The 20,792-nt window shown below is 47.1% G+C and overlaps 1 protein-coding gene across 1 annotated transcript in view; it reads right to left on the minus strand.

Moving 5' to 3' along the window:
- Positions 1-20,792, minus strand: part of HSD17B12 (hydroxysteroid 17-beta dehydrogenase 12) — a 91,040-nt gene that overhangs the window by 46,901 nt on the left and 23,347 nt on the right. The window contains exons 2-3 of the mRNA XM_075325249.1: positions 9,749-9,795; positions 972-1,047 (exon numbers count right to left, since the gene is read on the minus strand). Coding sequence (XP_075181364.1) covers positions 972-1,047; positions 9,749-9,795 — 123 coding nt within the window. The remainder of the gene's footprint in view (positions 1-971; positions 1,048-9,748; positions 9,796-20,792) is intronic.

Here is a 20,792-nt window from a genome sequence, read left to right on the forward strand (position 1 = left end):
AAAGGAAAGGAAAAGGAAAGGAAAAAGGAAAGGAAAAGGAAAGGAAAAGGAAAGGAAAAGGAAAGGAAAAGGAAAGGAAAAGGAAAGGAAAAGGGAAAGGAAAAAGGAAAGGAAAAAGGAAAGGAAAAGGAAAAGGAAAGGAAAAGAAAAGGAAAAGGAAAGGAAAAGAAAAGGAAAGGAAAGAAAAAGGAAAGGAAAAGGAAAGGAAAAGGATAGGAAAAGGAAAGGAAAAGGAAAGGAAAAGGAAAGAAAAGGAAAGGAAAAGGAAAGGAAAAGGAAAGGAAAAGGAAAGGAAAAGGAAAAGGAAAAGGAAAAGGAAAAGGAAAGGAAAAGGAAAGGAAAAGGAAAGGAAAAGGAAAGGAAAAGGAAAAAAGGAAAAGGAAAAGGAAAAGGAAAGGAAAAGGAAAGGAAAGGAAAAGGAAAGGAAAAGGAAAGGAAAAAGGAAGAAAAAGGAAGCAGAGATGCAGCAATGTGACTTTCATTTGTTCATTTTCACAGATTTTTTATTTATTATTACTTTTGTCAGATTCAAGTTATTTCTGTGACAATTGTGGGTTTTTCTTTAATTAAATGAGGGGCGAGGGGTACCAACAATTTTGACCACGTGTGTATATATAATGCAAAAGTGGAGTAATTGTGCGCTGTCCCTTTAGGATGTACCAGGGACACACGATCTACTCGTGTGATGACTCAGGACCAACCATAGAGAAGCATCTGGGATCCTGGAAGAGGCCGGCGGACAGGATATTGGATGTTACCGGCTACAGATTTGCTACATGAGGACGGTCCAGAAAACAGCCCTGGCAGGGATCATCCACCTACAGAATCGGAGGGGGAAGGCCGGTGGCGCTGTGCGTCCTGGTGGGAGATCCTCCTCCTCCTCCTGTTGTCAGTAACTTTCAGCCGATTACAATAGTAACAATCACACGAATAGACGCGTGTTCAGACAGAAGATTGTAGAAGAGACTCACGGATAGACTTGGAGACCTCGTCCAGCTTCTCCTGGGTCCTGCTGATTAGGACGATGCACATCCCACGTCTGGCCAACTAGGAGGAAAAAAAAATTATATTATGTGTCAGCGTTCATTTTCCAAATGCATTTTGCTTTTTACATATCATATTTGGGCCTCCTGTTAGTCACCCCATTGAAGAATCCTACAGTACACCTGTCTCTAGACTGAAATGGCTGATAACAGGGAGCAAAAGACTGTACAGCAAAGTGTGTGCCTTTAAAAAAAATAAAATATAACGGCCGCTGTCACAGCGATCTTTGCTCTGGAATTATACAAAATTGGCCTTCGGTAGTGAATAAAGAAATAACGACTCATCGCTCCAATCCCTACTGATCCAGTAGTGGGAGCAGCGTGGATTCCATCAGTCACCTGACCGCTGCAGCCGATCACAGTCCTTAGCGGTGACATTTGCATGAGCAGCAGGTGACTGCTGAGGTCAGCGACAGCAATCAGGTACCTGACGGGACCCCTCATTTCCTTGGCATCGATCATGGCTGTTTAACCATTTAGATTCCGCGGTCAATCTCTAACTGCGGCATCTAAACAGTCCCACTGTGACAGCGGTCTAATGATCATTACTCTCTATAACACCGTCCACTAACGGACAAGCCTTTCTGAACCTCTAAATTGTTCGCCATAAAATAAATAAATGACAAAAATCATATAAAAACTAAAATTAAATAAACATACATATATACATACACAATATATATATATATATATATATATATATATATATATATATATATATATACATACAGTCAGGGCCAGAAATATTTGGACAGTGACACAAGTTTTGTTATTTTAGCTGTTTACAAAAACATGTTCAGAAATACAATTCTATATATAATATGGGGCTGAAAGTGCACACTCCCAGCTGCAATATGAGAGTTTTCACATCCAAATCGGAGAAAGGGTTTAGGAATCGTAGCTCTGTAATGCATAGCCTCCTCTTTTTCAAGGGACCAAAAGTAATTGGACAAGGGACTCTAAGGGCTGCAATTAACTCTGAAGGCGTCTCCCTCGTTAACCTGTAATCAATGAAGTAGTTAAAAGGTCTGGGGTTGATTACAGGTGTGTGGTTTTGCATTTGGAAGCTGTTGCTGTGACCAGACAACATGCGGTCTAAGGAACTCTCAATTGAGGTGAAGCAGAACATCCTGAGGCTGAAAAAAAAGAAAAAATCCATCAGAGAGATAGCAGACATGCTTGGAGTAGCAAAATCAACAGTCGGGTATATTCTGAGAAAAAAGGAATTGACTGGAGAGCTTGGGAACTCAAAAAGGCCTGGGCGTCCACGGATGACAACAGTGGTGGATGATCGCCGCATACTTTCTTTGGTGAAGAAGAACCCGTTCACAACATCAACTGAAGTCCAGAACACTCTCAGTGAAGTAGGTGTATCTGTCTCTAAGTCACCAGTAAAGAGAAGACTCCATGAAAGTAAATACAAAGGGTTCACATCTAGATGCAAACCAGTCATCAATTCCAAAAATAGACAGGCCAGAGTTAAATTTGCTGAAAAACACCTCATGAAGCCAGCTCAGTTCTGGAAAAGTATTCTATGGACAGATGAGACAAAGATCAACCTGTACCAGAATGATGGGAAGAAAAAAGTTTGGAGAAGAAAGGAAACGGCACATGATCCAAGGCACACCACATCCTCTGTAAAACATGGTGGAGGCAACGTGATGGCATGGGCATGCATGGCTTTCAATGGCACTGGGTCACTTGTGTTTATTGATGACATAACAGCAGACAAGAGTAGCCGGATGAATTCTGAAGTGTACCGGGATATACTTTCAGCCCAGATTCAGCCAAATGCCGCAAAGTTGATCGGACGGCGCTTCATAGTACAGATGGACAATGACCCCAAGCATACAGCCAAAGCTACCCAGGAGTTCATGAGTGCAAAAAAGTGGAACCTTCTGCAATGGCCAAGTCAATCACCAGATCTTAACCCAATTGAGCATGCATTTCACTTGCTCAAATCCAGACTTAAGACGGAAAGACCCACAAACAAGCAAGACCTGAAGGCTGCGGCTGTAAAGGCCTGGCAAAGCATTAAGAAGGAGGAAACCCAGCGTTTGGTGATGTCCATGGGTTCCAGACTTAAGGCAGTGATTGCCTCCAAAGGATTCGCAACAAAATATTGAAAATAAAAATATTTTGTTTGGGTTTGGTTTATTTGTCCAATTACTTTTGACCTCCTAAAATGTGGAGTGTTTGTAAAGAAATGTGACAATTCCTACAATTTCTATCAGATATTTTTGTTCAAACCTTCAAATTAAACGTTACAATCTGCACTTGAATTCTGTTGTAGAGATTTCATTTCAAATCCAATGTGGTGGCATGCAGAGCCCAACTCGCCAAAATTGTGTCACTGTCCAAATATTTCTGGACCTAACTGTATACATACATACACACACACACACACACAGATATATATCTATATTCACACATACATACAGTACAGACCAAAAGTTTGGACACACCTTCTCATCTCTAGAACAACTTAAGAGGAGGCTTTGTGCAGCAGCCTTCATGGTAAAATAGCTGCTAGGAAACCGCTGCTAAGGACAGGCAACAAGCAGAAGAGACTTGTTTGGGCTAAAGAACACAAGGAATGGACATTAGACCAGTGGAAATCTGTGCTTTGGTCTGATGAGTCCAAATTTGAGATCTTTGGATCCAACCATCGTGTCTTTGTAGAGAAGGTGAACGGATGGACTCTACATGGCTGGTTCCCACCGTGAAGCATGGAGGAGGAGGGGTGATGGTGTGGGGGGGGGGCTTTGCTGGTGACACTGTTGGGGATTTATTCAAAATGGAAGGCATACAGAACCAGCATGGCTACCACAGCATCTTGCAGCGGCATGCTATTCCATCCGGTTTGCACTTAGTTGGACCATCATTTATTTTTCAACAGGACAATGACCCCAAACACCTCCAGGCTGTGTAAGGGCTATTTGACTAAGAAGGAGAGTGATGGGGGGCTACGCCAGATGACCTGGCCTCCACAGTCACCAGACCTGAACCCAATCGAGATGGTTTGGGGTGAGCTGGACCGCAGAGTGAAGGCAAAAGGGCCAACAAGTGCTAAGCATCTCTGGGAACTCCTTCAAGACTGTTGGAAAACCATTTCCGGTGACTACCTCTTGAACCTCATTAAGAGAATGCCAAGAGTGTGCAAAGTAGTAATCAAAGCAAAAGGTGGCTACTGTGAAGAGCCCTAGAATATAAGACATATTTTCTGTTGTTTCACACTAAGTATTTCATTCCACATGTGATAATTCATAGTTTTGATGCCTTCAGTGTGAATCTACAATTTTCAGAGCCCTGAAAATAAAGAAAACTCTCTGAATGAGAAGGTGTATCCAAACTTTTGGTCTGTACTGTATATATATGTATATATACACTGGGGGGTGAAAATGGGGGGTGCGTCAGCGTCTTATAAAGCGGTACCGGGGGGGGGGGGGCCTGTCTGAGTCGATCGGGCGGCCGGGTGCCTGTGGCTGCATGCAAGCGGCCGGGTACCTGTGCTTGCGTGCAGTGGCAGCCGGGTACCCGTGGCTGTGTGCGGGCGGCAGCCGGGTGCTGTGTGGGGTCGGCAGCCGAGTACCTGTGCTTGCGTGCGGTGGCAGCCGGGTACCCATGGCTGTGTGCGGGCGGCAGCCGGGTGCTGTGTGGGGTCGGCAGCCGGGTACCTGTGCTTGCATGCGGTGGCAGACGGGTACCCATGGCTGTGTGCGGGCGGCAGCCAGGTGCTGTGTGCAAGCGGCAGTCGGGTGCCCGTGCGGGCGGCAGCCGGCTGCCGCCCTCACACAGGCACCCAGGTGCCGCCCCGCACACAGCACCCGGCTGCCGCCCGCACACAGCCATGGGTACCCGGCTGCCACCGCACGCAAGCACATGTACCCGGCGGCTTGTACGCAGGGTGGGCGGGCAGCCTACTGGCTGCCACTCTGTGCATGCGGGCGGCTGTGCAGCATGTTACCAGTTGTCCGCGATCCCACTTTCAAATGATGGCGCCGGTGGAGCTCTTGGATGAGAGCTCCATCTGCGCATGCGTCGCTCCGGGCGCCATTACTTGAATCGGGACCGCGGACACACTGGGAAAACACCGCATCCGTCTGCTCCACCACTGAGCAGTCCCCGCCGCTGCCACCACTGAGCAGTCCCCGCCGCTGCCACCACTGAGCAGTCCCCGCCGCTGCCACCACTGAGCAGTCGTCGCCGTTCCCACCACTGAGCAGTCGCCGCCGCCGCCGCTGCCACCACTGAACCGGGACCGCGGACACTCACTGCACCGCTCACCCGCCACGGCTGCTGCCGGCACCACGGACCCCACGGCTCCTGCCACCGCGGACGCCACCGCGCCTGCAACCACGGACGCCACGGCACCTGCAACCACGGACCCCGCTGCCACTGACCCGCCGCGCCTGCCAGCACAACCTGTGCCTCCTGTGACCCCGCTTCACTACCACTGCTGCCCCCCTCCGGTAAGAGAACACCGGAGTATAAGACGGACCCCATTTTTCTTTACCTTTTTTTATGTCTAAGTTTGGGGTGCGTCTTATATTCCGGTGCGTCTTATAAAGCGAAAAATACGGTACATACACACTATGGAGGTATCTATCTCTCTCTCTATATATCTATGTATAAATAAAATTTTCACCCCCGCAAACCAGTGCCACGTAGCAGCACGTGCCGTGGCGAGGTCACGTGACCACTGGAAGACGAGACACCGGAGGAACGGCGCCAGTCATACGGGTAACTATAATGTATTTATTTATATTTTACAATACGCACTTTACCTGATAAGGAGTTTTTAGTACAGAGGTATATAAATAAATGTAACAGAAAAATAACCATATTCGGTACCTCCTCATCTGCGTGAAAACCTTATCTGATAGTAAATTACCTATCTGATATTAAATCTGATATTAAATTACCTACACAGTATAAAAAAAATGGAAAAAATACTTCAATTGGCACTCTTGCCATTTTGCATGCCTATAAAAATATAATAAAAAGTGATGAAAACATTGTATATGCTACGAAACAGAAGAAATTAAAAAGGTCAGCTCACCGCGCGAATATCAAGCCCTCGTACGGCAATGAATGGTCAAAAGTAAAACAAAAAGTTACAAATCTCAGAATATGGTGACAAAAAAATGTTTAATATAGTTTTTTAGGGTGCAAAAGTATCGAAACATTAAAAAAAAAAAACCTATATAAATGTGGCATCGCTGCGATCGCACTGATCTGAAGAATAATACTGCCTTACCACTATTACTGCACTGTGAACGGCGTAAAATAAATAGTTGTGCGTTATGATCTGGTAACCGTGGACGATCACAAAAATCCCATCAGCAGAAAAACACAAAAAAAATACAAGAGTAGTTGGAACCTGAGCTGACGGCAATCCCCTATCTGTCAGACCACACTAGAAGTAGCCATGGAGCGTTCCTAAACACACCTACACGCCTCGTCACAGCCGGAGAACCATACTACACCTCACAGATAGAAATGAGGAAACCTATCTTGCCTCAGAGCAGTCCCCAAAGGAACAGCAAGCCCCCAACATATAGAGCCAACGGTGATGTAAGAAAACACAATACACAAATAGGAAATATACCGTATTTTTCGGACTATAAGACGCACCGGACCATAAGACGCACCCTGGTTGTAGAGGAGGAAAATAGGAAAATAACATTTTAACCAAAAAATGTGGTCATGACACACTGTTATGGGGCGAGGATCTGCTGCTGACACTGTTATGGGGGTAATGTTCCCAAATTCTCTACTAAGGTACCCCTGCTCATATACCCCCATCCATCCTGCTCATATACCCCCATCCTGCTCATATACCCCCATCCATCCTGCTCATATACCCCCATCCTGCTCATATACCCCCATCCATCCTGCTCATATACCCCCCATCCATCCTGTTCATATACCCCCATCCATCCTGTTCATATACCCCCCATCCATCCTGCTCATATACCCCCATCCATCCTGCTCATATACCCCCATCCTGCTCATATACCCCATCCATCCTGCTCATATACCCCCATCCATCCTGCTCATATACCCCCATCCATCCTGCTCATATACCCCCATCCTGCTCATATACCCCCATCCATCCTGCTCATATACCCCCCATTCTGCTCATAATATACCCCCATCCATCCTGCTCATATACCCCCCATCCTGCTCATAATATACCCCCATCGATCCTGCTCATAATATACCCCCCATCCATCCTGCTCATAATATACCCCCCATCCATCCTGCTCATATACCCCCCATCCTGCTCATAATATACCCCCATCGATCCTGCTCATAATATACCCCCCATCCATCCTGCTCATAATATACCCCCCATCCATCCTGCTCATATACCCCCCATCCATCCTGCTCATATACCCCCCATCCTGCTCATAATATACCCCCATCGATCCTGCTCATAATATACCCCCCATACATCCTGCTCATAATATACCCCCATCCATCCTGCTCATAATATACCCCCATCCATCCTGCTCATAATATACCCCCATCCATCCTGCTCATAATATACCCCCATCCATCCTGCTCATAATATACCCCCATCCATCCTGCTCATAATATACCCCCATCCATCCTGCTATATGGTCTGTATCCTGTGGCACAGAAAAAAAAACCAAACATTTATACTCACCTTTCCTCACTCCCTGCAGCACCGATCAGCTTCCTCTCTGTCTCAGCTGCAGCGCCGCTGTGTGGAGCAGTCAGCGTTGTCTGCAGCATCGCGATATCTCCCTGTCTGTGCCGGTCAGCTGATCTGTGTGGACACTAGCCGCACGCACAGGGATGACGTCATCGCTGTGCTCACCGCTCTCTACACAGATCAGCTGACCGGCACAGACAGGAAGACATCGCGATGCTGCAGGGAAGTGACCGGTGGGTGTACTGATTCACTGCCCCCCGCGCTGATAATGATGGAGGGCAGTGAATACAGCCGCACATGATCACTCCAGTCTGTAGTTGCCAGGGGTGATCACGCGGGCCGGCTGTTAATTATGCGCGCACCCCCCGCCCATCATCCCGCCCACCTGTCAGCACTGGCTTTAGCGCTGAGAAATGATGGGCGGGATGATGGGCGTGCATATGAAATGAGCGGGTCCACGTGGTCACGGCAGGCGCTGCTACAGCCTGTTCGTGCCCCCCGATGACCCGCTCCACCGCAGCACCCTCATTCCCCGCAGCCACATTCAGACCATTAGACGCACCCCCCACTTTCCTCCAACATTTGGGGGGGAAAAAGTGCGTCTTATAGTCTGAAAAATACGGTAGATTAGCAAAGGCGAGGCCCAACTTCCTACATACAACAGGAAAGGAAAGAAAATGGATTGAGTTCAGTGCAAAACCCTGCGGAAAAATACCAGTCTCCTGATATACAAAAACCCTGAGACCACACGGCCTCTCCCCCACTATATCAGGTACTCTTGTAAATAATGGGAGAAACAAAAACAAAAAAAAAATACAAAAGTGCAAATAAGTAGAACAGGGAGAATCTCGCTTTTCTTGCAGTGGGACCTGCAGAGGGGGAACCCCCATGCTCATCAAAACAGAAAGACAAATCCTCTCCTGCAAGAAAACAGATCTTAAGCAAAATTAAAAGAAACACAAACACCATTAGGTGTGGATCAAGCAATAAAGCAAAGAACGTGCAACTTATCTGGAATGGGACAGGCACAGGATAAATGGAAGGACAAACTCCAAGCCTATTCAGAAACTGAGGATAAACATCTATCACCGTCCCCAGCCAGCAGACACTGCTCTACTCTATAACCCAGACTGATCTGCAATTGGACTTCCCAAACTCCCAATTAACTCCCACACCTGTTGTCACAGTCAGCTTCACCCCCAGTCCTGACCACCAGAGGGAGCTCCAAACCATCACCCCCTCAGATGACATTCACAACAGTTGTGTAATCCTGTGGATCATCGATAACGGATTGTGTATCAGTGCAGATTTGATAACCTGTTACTGGACAACCCCTTTAAAGCCAAAAATGAGCTCCTTCACTAATGAAGAAAACGATGGGTCATTTTCTGATGATACATCCTCTCTAAGTTACAGCAGAATACAGGGCAAAATTAGCTTAAAGGGGGTGTCCACCACTAAGACAACCCCTTCTGGTTCCACGATTCCCCCAGGTAAAATAAAAAAGCCTATATTCACCTTTGCAGCCGGTGCTGTTCCAGCGGTGCCGGGGCTCACGTAACGTCACGCGAGCCCTGCGTCCAATCAGCTCTGGCTTCAGTCTCTTAGCCATCGGACCAAATGAGCAATCAACCGGAAGTGGCAGCTGCAGCGCTCACTTCCTGTTGATTGACTCGTTTGGTCTGAAGGCGGGGAGAAAGAAGAGCTGATTGGACACAGGGCTCACATGATGTCACAACCCCACGTGAGCCACGGCACCGCATCGGTGAGTAAAGGCTTTTTTATTTTACCTGGGGAAATGTGGAATCAGAAGGGGTTATCCTAGTAGTGGACACCCCCTTTAAAAGGGACAAAGCCCCCAGCACTAGGACCACCAGCATTCAGAACTTTGCCTTTTAGGATGTGGCCACTATTGGGAAGATGTAGTCTACATGACGGCTGTTGGTGATTTTTTGGCTGCGGCTCTTGTGAAAGATCTAGAAGACATGTTCATGGGTAACGGGCGCAGGTCACCTCTTACCTCTTCTGCATACGCTTTTCCAATGCCATCAGTGGCTCCAGTGACAACTAGAGAGAAGAAAAAAAGAACAGGGTGAGAAGAACTTATCCAACAATGTTTATGTACAGGCAACGCGACAGTCTCCAAATAAATAAGAACCCCTCAAACATCCGCAGCCCAAAACGAATGGAAGAGAAAGGATCTGAACTTTCATACTTTTCACCAACAGCGACTGGAGATCAGATATCGAGTGTAATGAGCAGATTCCGGCTGCATGTTGCCTCCAGCAGAGGGCACTGCAGAGCAGTCTACATAATGAGCCCATTTATCAGTGCTGTGCAGACACAGACCAGAGGGTCTCCATGTGGCACCATTTTTTATGCCTTCATCATTCTTTTTGCTCCTTATTTAGGAGAGTAAATAAAAATTTTGCACTTTAGACACTTCTTGCTCCTTTATTCTTTCCTTTTTTTTTTCTCTTAAGTGTCAAAAACACACAACACTGTTCTGAGTACGGGCACCGGTCCCCGACACATCCCGCCCTTTGTTTATCTCTGAAGAAAATTCTTAGGGACTGATACACTTTTTTTTCTTTAGAAAAAAATACTTATTTTTAAATCTTTATTCAATAATTAAATATCTCAAAGTACAAAGAACTTGTAAAAACAAGAAAACTTTAAAATTTCCTTTTCTCTGTTCTCAAGAAAGAATGGATTTTTAATGTTTATCGCTGGAGCCACCACTAGGGGGAGCTCAGACTGCGTTCACTGCAGACGGTTACTATTGACTTAAAGGGGTTAGCCACGTTCAAAAAAGTTTTACCATAAACTCTTTAGTTATACAAAACCAAAAAACAAAACTCCACACATACTGTGCTATATTTAGCCTTCCTTTAGTGCCAGGTCTTCGCCGCCTCCGCACCCAGTGTGTCGCCTCCGCCACCGCACCCAGTGTGCCGCCTCCGCCACCGCACCCAGTGTGCCGCCTCCGCCACCGCACCCAGTGTGCCGCCTCCGCACCCAGTGTGCCGCCTCCGCACCCAGTGTGCCGCCTCCGCCGCCCCACCCAGTGTGCCGCCTCCGCCGCCCCACCCAGTGTGCCGCCTCCGCCGCCCCACCCAGTGTGCCGACTCCGCCTCACACATGTGATAGATATGATAGGAGTGGACTCGCAGAAGGCTGGGACTTGTAGTACTGCAGCATATACGTGTCTGGTACACGAAGCCGGTGACACATTCCCCATTCAGAAGGAGCGTCGCTTGTCGTGGGTTAAAAATATTCTACTCGCTTTGTCCTCAACTTTCTGGGAACAGATATTTTTAGCCACTACCCAATCAACCTTATCTAAATCAAACATCGAAAAAAAAAGAAAAAAAATAGACTGGAGGAACAGTGCAAGCCGATGGAATATTTTTAGCTTGTCATGTCTCTTCCTTAACCCTCCCGAAATCTAAAAAAAAAAAAAAAAAAGAGCCCAGAATGAGGCACGATTCGCTTACGGATTCAGAACAGGTCCCTTTTTTCGGTGACCCCCTCTCTCTCCCCCCAGAACACCTGAATAGAGCAAACACTCGATTGATTAAAGATTAATACTGCCGCAAACCCGTGACAGCTGCCTCTCCGATCAGTTCTGTAGGGAAGGGAGAATGGAGGACGGATCTGGGGGGCGCTCGATGGCGGAGGAGGAGGGGGTCCGGGAGTGTGCAGAAGAGGGATGACAGAAAACTTACATCAGTATTTCTCTTGGGGATCCATTACATAGAAAGAAAATTGCTATTTCAATTCCCCTTTGTTGCTAAAAATAGAAGCCCCAATTGATTCGAGCAAACAGGGCACCGGCTTAGCAAAGCCGAATATAGAAAGCGCTGAATTCCCCGAGACTGAATGCTAACGCAGCCTAACAGATGCCAGCTCACATTTACCAAAGAACAAAAGATGAGGAGTATGCGGGCTGCACGCTAATAAGACGGGAGCGACTCCCCACGTCTCCGTCAAAGGAGGGAGGAGACAGGGGAAAAAAGAGGCAAAGAACCAACATGGCGGAAAGAGGCGAGAATGGAACCAATTCTGCATTCCGAGCTCCCAACGACACACGCGCCCAATGCAAAGAACCAACATGGCGGAAAGAGGCGAGAATGGAACCAATTCTGCATTCCGAGCTCCCAACGACGCACGCGCCCAATGCAAAAAACCAACATGGCGGAAAGAGGCGAGAATGGAACCAATTCTGCATTCCGAGCTCCCAACGACACACGCGCCCAATGCAAAAAACCAACATGGCGGAAAGAGGCGAGAATGGAACCAATTCTGCATTCCGAGCTTCAAACGACGCACGCGCCCAATGCAAAGAACCAACATGGTGGAAAGAGGCGAGATGGAACCAATACTGCAATCTGAGCTTCAAACGACGCACACAACCAATGCAAAGAACCAACATGGCGGAAGGAGAGAATGAAACCAATTCTGCATTCCGAGCTCCCAACGACGCACGCGCCCAATGCAAAAAACCAACATGGCGGAAGGAGGAGAGAATGGAACCAATTCTGCATCCGAGCTTCCAACGACGCACGCACCCAAGGAAAAGAACCAACATGGCGGAAAGAGGCAAGAATGGAACCAATCCTGCATTCCGAGATTCCAACGACGCACACACCCGAAAGAACCAACATGGCAGAAAGAGGAAAGAATGGAACCAATTCTGCATTCCAAGCTTCCAACCACACATGCACCCAAGGAAAAGAACTAACATGGTGGAAAGAGGCGAGAATGGAACCAATTCTGCATTCCGAGATTAAACGATGCATGCACCCGATGGAAAGAACCAACATACCGGAAAGAGGTGAGAATGGAACCAATTCTGCATTCCGAGCTTCCATCGATGCACGCACCCAAGGAAAAGAACCAACATGGCGGAAAGAGGAGACAATGAAACCAATTCTGCAAACGAGCCTCCAACGACGCATGCGCCCGAGGCAAAGAAAAAACATGGCGGAAGGAGGTGAGAATGGAACCAATTCTGCTTTACGAACTTCCAACAACGCCTGCACCGAGCCAAAGAACCAACATGGCGGAAAGAGGAGAAAATGGAACCAATTCTGCATTCCGAGATTCCAACGACGCACACGTCCAATGCAAAGAACCAACATGGTGGAAAGAGGCGAGATGGAACCAATACTGCAATCTGAGCTTTCAACGACGCACACGACCAATGCAAAGAACCAACATGGCGGAAGAAGGAGAGAATGAAACCAATTCTGCATTCCGAAATTCCAACAATGCACGCGCCCAAGGAAAAGAACCAACATGGTGGAAAGAGGCGAGAATGGAACCAATTCTGCCTTCTGAGCATCCAATGACGCCTGCATTGAGCCAAAGAACCAACATGGCGGAAAGAGGCGAGAATGGAACCAATTCTGCATTCCAAGATTCCAACGATGCACGCACCCAAGGAAAAGAACCAACATGGCAGAAAGAGGTGAGAATGGAACCAATTCTGCATTCTGAGATTCCAAGGATGCACAAGCCCGATGCAAAGAAAAAACATGGCGGAAAGAGGCGAGAATGGAACCAATTCTGCATTCCGAGCTTCCAACGACGCACCTGGTCATGTTAAAAAAAAAAATACCCAAGCTCCTAATACCTATGACCCATGGCGGCCCCTCTGTTGGGCGAGTTGGGGCCATTGGCGCCAGGAGCTTTTCCAGTGCAAAAAAATTAAGCGACTGGGTAAACCCCAGGAACAAAATAATATCCTAAAATCCTTTTTTTAAATAAAAAACTTGCCCCCAATAAGTAACACAGTCTCCATAACCAAATCACAGGGTGTGGATCATTACATGACCCATGGCGCCTATGACGTGAGAAAGCCCCCATAGTCCACGGAAAGTGTGACCGAGCCCAAAAGATCACAGCACGTTCAATTTTTATTTATTTTTTTTTTTTTTACAAAGTTTGGCAATAAAGTAGGGTGAAGCGAAATACAAGGCAGTCTCGGAGAGTCTCGGAGAGGTGGGTGGAAACGCCTTCAGGAGACTGGACAGGGCTTTAGGAGGAGTTTATTAAAATTCACATCTTCCAAAATGTCTTTGCGGCTCAGAAGACTGGGATAGCTTCCGCCGCGGCTCATTGACTGTAGGGTTATTATTATTAAGGTCAAAGTGGGGCCGACACTTCTAAAACGAGGAATCGTTGCATTGAGTTTGGTTACTCTTTGAGCAGCGGCGGTGACGATCGTCCTTCCTTTTTGGTAACGGATTCTTAAGAAGTAACCCCAACTTTGAGTCTTCTTGAGTGCTTTCTCTAGCAAAGACCCAAAACATTTTTTTTTGGGGGGGGGGGGAACCCATCATCATTTTAAGAGGTTTTAGCTTCCATCTCAATAAGCCTGAGTGGAGACGTCCATGCATCACGGTCCGAGAATGGATGGCTATAGGTCTCCTGCCCCAAAATAGACAGCCTTAGACATATGCAAGACTGGAGACTTAAGGACGGGCCGCCATATTACCGCACAACTTGTGGTGGAGGATTACGCCACCACCTGCTACATTACATACAGTGCCAATGACCATGTTCCTCACAAGGTCACCTATTAGGCATGAATCCTAAAAGGTGCCCACGAACCCTAGACAGATGGGGCAAACACTTGCTTAGTGGGCAGTCTCGACCAAGCGCCTATGAACGCTCACTGCCCTTGAGAACAAAAGGATTGGGCATATTTGATCCAACATGCTCGATCCTTCTTTACCAAATTCTATCATTAGGGGACATTTCGGTCAACCAGACACAACATTAGATGTTCAGGAGTTCCTGCTAAAAATCTTCTCTTATGGCCGATAAGGGAGCAAAGATGGCAAAAGTTGCCGTTGCGTTGGGAGTCACAAGTTGTTGGTTTTTTAGAGCTGGGATTATCCCTAATTTAGCTTTAGCAAACCTCCTATGACCTCAGCATTGGAGCCGGACCAGATTTGGGGTAAAACTTTAATAACTCGAGTGACCTAAACGCGCTCAGTCTCCATAACAAAAAATAAAAAACTCAAAATCAGATAGCCAGTAACCGGCTGATAACATGGCGTCATTCATTACGACCAGTTTACGGACTACCCCAGTTGGAGGCCAAGTGCCCCTTCACGTCTACGTCAAAAGGAGGCGAAACCAAGGTGATCGCTTTGCAGACGCCTCGTATATTAATAATTTGGCAAGTAGGACAGTAAAAATTGCAATGGAAAATTACACCCCCCTCCCCGTTCCTTAGGGAGCATTAAGCCTCCCCCCCCCCACGCCGAATTGTAAACTCAGAATGGACAAAAAGGGCAACGACGTCAGCAACGACGTCCGGAGAGACTGAACCGTGCGACGTCAAACATGGGCGAAGTGAAAAACGTACAATACGTGAAGTGAGGACCCCCCCTCATCCTGGGTAAAAAAGGGGGTTAAAGAGGAGCGCAGGTTAATACAATGGAAGGGAGCAGGACTCTGGAATATTTATGAAAACGGATGGCCTGTCACACAGACACTGATGAATATTTTTACAGGATAAAAATGGCAACGCAGAGTCTAAAAATAAAACACTCTGTTTCAGACCTGTCTGGCTGCGCTACGCCACCGGAATACAAACGCGCTCGCTCCCTGTCGCTGGCACGCTCTCTAGATAGGATGTGCAACGAGGAGGGGGGCGAGAAACGAGAGGAGGAGGAGGAGGAAGAGGAGAAAGGCGGCAGATCGGACCCACAAGACAAAGGATCGTAGTACAGCTTTCTATCAATGTATGAGACCTGAGAAAGTCACAAACCTCAACTGATTCCATGTGGAGCCCCACAGTGACCGATACTGCCCCGCGGGGTCACACAATGTCCTAACGCATGATACTGCCCTGCGGGGTCACACAATGTCCCAATGTCTGATACTGCCCCACAGGGTCACAAAAGGACCTAACAACTGATACTGCCGCACAGGGTCACACAATGTCCCAACGACTGATACTGCCCCGCAGGGTCACACAATGTCCCAATGTCTGATACTGCCCCACAGTGGTCACACAATGACCTAATGCCTGATACTGCACCCGCGGGGTTACACAATGTCCCAGTGTCTGATACTGACCTATGGGGTCACACATGGCCGAATCCCACAATACAGCAACTCAATGTCTGATACTGCCCAATAGCGTCAGACAATGACCGCGTATCCGATACGGCCTCAAGATACCCAATGTCTGATCCTGCCCCGCGGGGTCACACTATGTCCTAACGTCTGATACTGCCTGCAGGGTCACACAATGTCCCAATGTCTGATCCTGCCCCGCGGGGTCACACGATGTCCTAACGTCTGATACTGCCTGCAGGGTCACAATGTCCCAATGTCTGATCCTGCCCCGCGGGGTCACACGATGTCCTAACGTCTGATCCTGCCCCGTGGGGTCACACAATGTCCCAATGTCTGATCCTTCCCCGCGGGGTCACACGATGTCCTAACGTCTGATACTGCCTGCAGGGTCACAGAATGACCCAATGTCTGATCCTGCCCCGCGGGGTCACACGATGTCCTAACGTCTGATCCTGCCCCGCGGGGTCACACAATGTCCCAATGTCTGATCCTTCCCCGCGGGGTCACACGATGTCCTAACGTCTGATACTGCCTGCAGGGTCACAGAATGACCCAATGTCTGATCCTGCCCTGCGGGGTCACACTTGGCTGAGACCCACAATGACCCAATGTCTTCCCAATGTAAGTGATATATGAAAGTAGATAATCGCCATTGTCTTCATATACAGTTTCCAATGCAATGAAGAGGTTTTGTGGGATTAAGCAATAAAATAAATTTTTTGGGGGCTGAGTGTGGTTTTGTGACCAAGACCAATTGTAAGCTCAGAAGCAACACATGGCCGGCACAGAGGGGTCCCCGCGTTTAGGCCACCTATCTGCCAGTGAGTCTCTCCTGCTCTGCACGGCCAAAGACCATAGATTTCAATACAACAATGCTACATTAAGGCTGCAACTGGTCTGTAGCAACCAGCTTAGTAAGGGAACCCCTCTCTATTTTCACAGCAGAGGTGGCCGCTCACATACAGTGCGTCTCCTGAGCTCGGGGGGGGGGTGCGCTCACCTAAGGTTTGGGCAAAACCCAGCATTTTTGGTGAGTAAATTTAGAGTTTGGTGCTGCAGGTTTTCAGTTGTATATTGGCTCAGCGGGTCTGTATGTAGCACACGGGAGTCACCGGGGAGGCGCTGTAGTGCAGTCGGGTCACAGCCGCTATCGTACATCTTCCTCTTTAATTAAAACCGCCAAGTGTCAATGGCGCGTATGCGCTTCATCTCCTCTCACTATTACACTACGCATGCGCACCGGTGAAGCATACGTCTCTGTCCATTGCACATGCACAGAGTGTACTGGTGAAAAGAGCATGTGCAAGACGATCCACACACCCAAGACTTTCACTGCCACGCTACCGAACCGCCCCGGGGGCTACGGCTACACTGCACATACCCAATATAAGAGTCCTCCTCCTAGACAAATAGACTATTGTGAAAGGAGCATGTCGGGGAAACTTTAAAACTGCTACTGCGCTCTTGGTTTACTCCTAAAATTCTGTTACCAGGTTCCCTTTATTGAAAAGGGACCCATACATATCAGACGACCCATTACAATATAACGGAGGGTCGTCCTCAAAAACAATATATGAGGAGGGACGGTAACATTATTTTATATGATTACCTCTTCAAATTACAAGTAACAAAGTATCAAAATCTGAAAACCTCAATATTGACATTGTCACTCGATTTAGGCTATGTTCACACGTTGCATTTTTGCTGCTGCCAAACCTGCTCTCTTGGCACTAAAAAAGCAGGGTCTCCTGCGTCTTAGGCTATGTGCGCACAGTGTGTTTTTCGCGGCGTTTTTGGTCTCAACTGCAGGACTTTGCTTCCCCAGCAAAGTCTATGAGTTTTCATTTTTGCTGTCCGCACACATCTGTTTTTTTTACCTGCGTTTTTGAGTAAAAAAAAAAAAAATGGACATGTCAGTTCTTTCCTGCGTTTTTCTGCGTTTTCCCCCCATGCAATGCATTGGAAAAACGCAGCAAAACGCAGAGATCAAAAACGCAGCAAAACGCAGCCAAAAACGCACCAAATCGCGGCAAAAACGCATGCGTTTTTTTATGCGTTTTTTCGACGCAGGTGCGTTTTTGTGCGTTTTTAGCGGCCAAAAATGCACAAAAACGCAGCGTCAAAAAGACGAAGTGTGCGAACCTAGCCTAATTGAGTCTTTTATCAACATGACACTTTAGGCTGTGTACGCATGCTGAGTTTTTTGTTGCAGATTTGGTGCAGTTTGTTGCCTAAATCTGCATGTCTTTCCTTCTCCCAGCAAAGTCTATGAGAAATCTGAAACGCTGTGCGCACGTCGCTTCTTTTCCTTGCAGTTTTGGGTGCAGAAAAAAAAAAAAAGCTGCAGCATGTCAAGTGTTGGTGCTTTTTTTTTTTTCCCTGTGTTTTTTTTAGCCCTTCCAAGATCTGATTTCACAGAAGAAAAAAAAGCATGTGTTTTTAGTGCGTTTTTCTGCCACAAGGTGCGTTTTTTGGTGCAGAAAATTTCTGCAGCAAACCTGCAGCGTGTGCACGTACACTTAAAAAAAAAAAAGAAAATAGTTTCATTCACCACAAAAGCAATTTTTGCACTTTTTCATTAGTTTTAAATGGTGAAAAAAGCCGCAGACAACGCTGAAAGAAATGACACGCCGCGTCTTTCAAAAACGCAGGGGAAAAAAAAAAAGCAAGTGTGTGTCCACGACATTTCTGAAATCTCATTGCTTTTGCTGGCACTGTAAAAAGCAGCTTTTAATTTGCATCAAACGGATTTAAAAAAAAAAAAAAAAAACAGTAAAAATGCAACGTGTGAACACCGCCTTAGGCTGGTTTCACATCTCCGGTATTTTGCCGGATGCGGCACAAATGCAGTACAGTTGCTTTAATTTACAATGGAAGCGCGACACCGTGCAGACACGTGCGGTTGTGTATAAAGCATGTGTCTGCACGGTGTCGCGCTTCCATTGTAAATGAATGTAATTGTACTGCATTTGTGCCAGATCCGGCAAAATACCGGAGATGTGAAACCAGCCTAAGGCGGTGTTCACACGTTGCATTTTTACTGGGTTTTTTTTTTTTTTTAAATCTGTTTGATGCAAATTAAAAGCTGCTTTTTACAGTGCCAGCAAAAGCAATGAGATTTCAGAAATGTTATGGACACACACTTGCTTTTTTTTCCCCATGCGTTTTTGAAAGACGCAGCGTGTCAATTCTTTCAGTATTTTTGCAGCTTTTTTCACCATTGAAACTAATGAAAAAGTGCAAAAACGCTTTTGTGGTGAATGAAACTAATTTTTTTTTTTAGTGTATGTGCGCATGCTGCAGATTTGCTGCAGAAATTTTCTGCACCAAAAAAAAACGGCTTCCGGCAAAATACCGGTGATGTGAAACCAGCCTTAGGCTGTGTGCCCACAGGACTATGTACCCGCAGATATATCCGCAGGTATGTCCACAGGTTTACCGCAGCTGATCCCCGGAATCCGTAGCTATACATAGCTGCGGGATTCCAGCGAAATATCTGCGGTAAACCTGCGGACATTCATGCGACTTACCTGCGGAAGTCCCGGCCTCTATCTCCATAGTGCAGGGCCGGGAATTCCGCAGAAATAATTGACATGCAGAAATCCGCAGCATATTCCGCAGCCGCACATACCGCCGCATGGTCACACACTCCCCATGTCCCATAGGATAACATGGGGAGTGTCTGTACTTGCTAAAAATTGCGGATTTATCTAGAAAATCCAGATAAATCCACAGGTTTTCCGCGGCAAAATCCACGGTTACAGAGTCCCGTGGGCACATAGCCTTAGGGCTCATTCTGACGTCCGTGCTTTCTCTCATATGTAAAAAACCGGGCCGATTTTCATCAGTGTTTTAGATCGGATTTTGGTCAGTTTTTACCATCGGTGACATACTCATGAAACAAAACATTATGCAAAACGCACAAGCGCTCACGAATCCTGGACTTGCACAGTGACTCGGACAGGTCTCCATTTTTTTTTTTCTGGACCATAAAAAGCCCCGTAGACAATAACGGGAGTCTATCAGTAAGAAACGGGCGTCTGAATGAGACCACACAATTGAATTTTTTTTTTTATCTAATCTGAATGTGAGTTTTAGTATGTTTTTTTTTATTCCAATAATCTGGCTTTAAATTAAAAATAATTCTATTTTGGTACGGATGGAGGGTTAACCCTCGGAGGACACAGGACTGGATGGATGGAGCAGTGGGTAAGATGCACCGAGGAATAATAATATAAAGTCGCATCGTCTTGAAGATCATTAATGTGCTTGGCGCAGGGAGGGGAGATCGTGAGACGAGGATCGCGCCCTGCAGCTCCCGTCCCCCGTCTCCCGCGCTCGACGTAACCGGCCCGGATACACCGGGGGACAATTTTAGGGTTTTATTACAGATCTGCTTTCGGAGGCAACGCTGCAAATATTTCATTGATAAATCAGGAACTTATTTTGCACCTGTGCAAAACTGCAGAAATGAGCGGCGCGGCCTCATAGGTTGGCGAGCGCCAATCAGCGCGGAGCGTGATGCTTGCTTCTGTTGTCAGGGCAGGATTTTCCTATCTCTCCAGCACCCTCTATTCTGCAGAGAACAGGATTTTTTTTTTTTTTCTCCTCTGCTGGAAGAACGACGCCTGCGAAATCCCGGAGACTGGATCACACACCGGCGAGCCGGCCCGGGAAGGCAGATGCTGCTGTGCAGCAAACTCCACACACAGAGCCGGAATACAACTGCAAAAGTTAAAAACTTGCAAAAGCATAAAAAAAAAAAATAAAGAAAAATGCAAAAAAATTATTTATAAAGTGTGTAACCCCTTAATTACTGCCTATGCATAAGGGGACCTTATTCCACAGTGATGTGGTACAGTAAGAAGCGTCCTGATCGGGGGGGGGGGGGGGGGGTGCTGGACCCTGTCGAGGGGGGGGGGGAATCAGGGCAAGTTTTGAGCCAGGTTGTTTAACCCTTTGAT

This window comes from Anomaloglossus baeobatrachus, chromosome 10, assembly GCF_048569485.1.
Source record: "Anomaloglossus baeobatrachus isolate aAnoBae1 chromosome 10, aAnoBae1.hap1, whole genome shotgun sequence".
Classification (NCBI taxonomy): Eukaryota; Metazoa; Chordata; class Amphibia; order Anura; family Aromobatidae; genus Anomaloglossus; species Anomaloglossus baeobatrachus.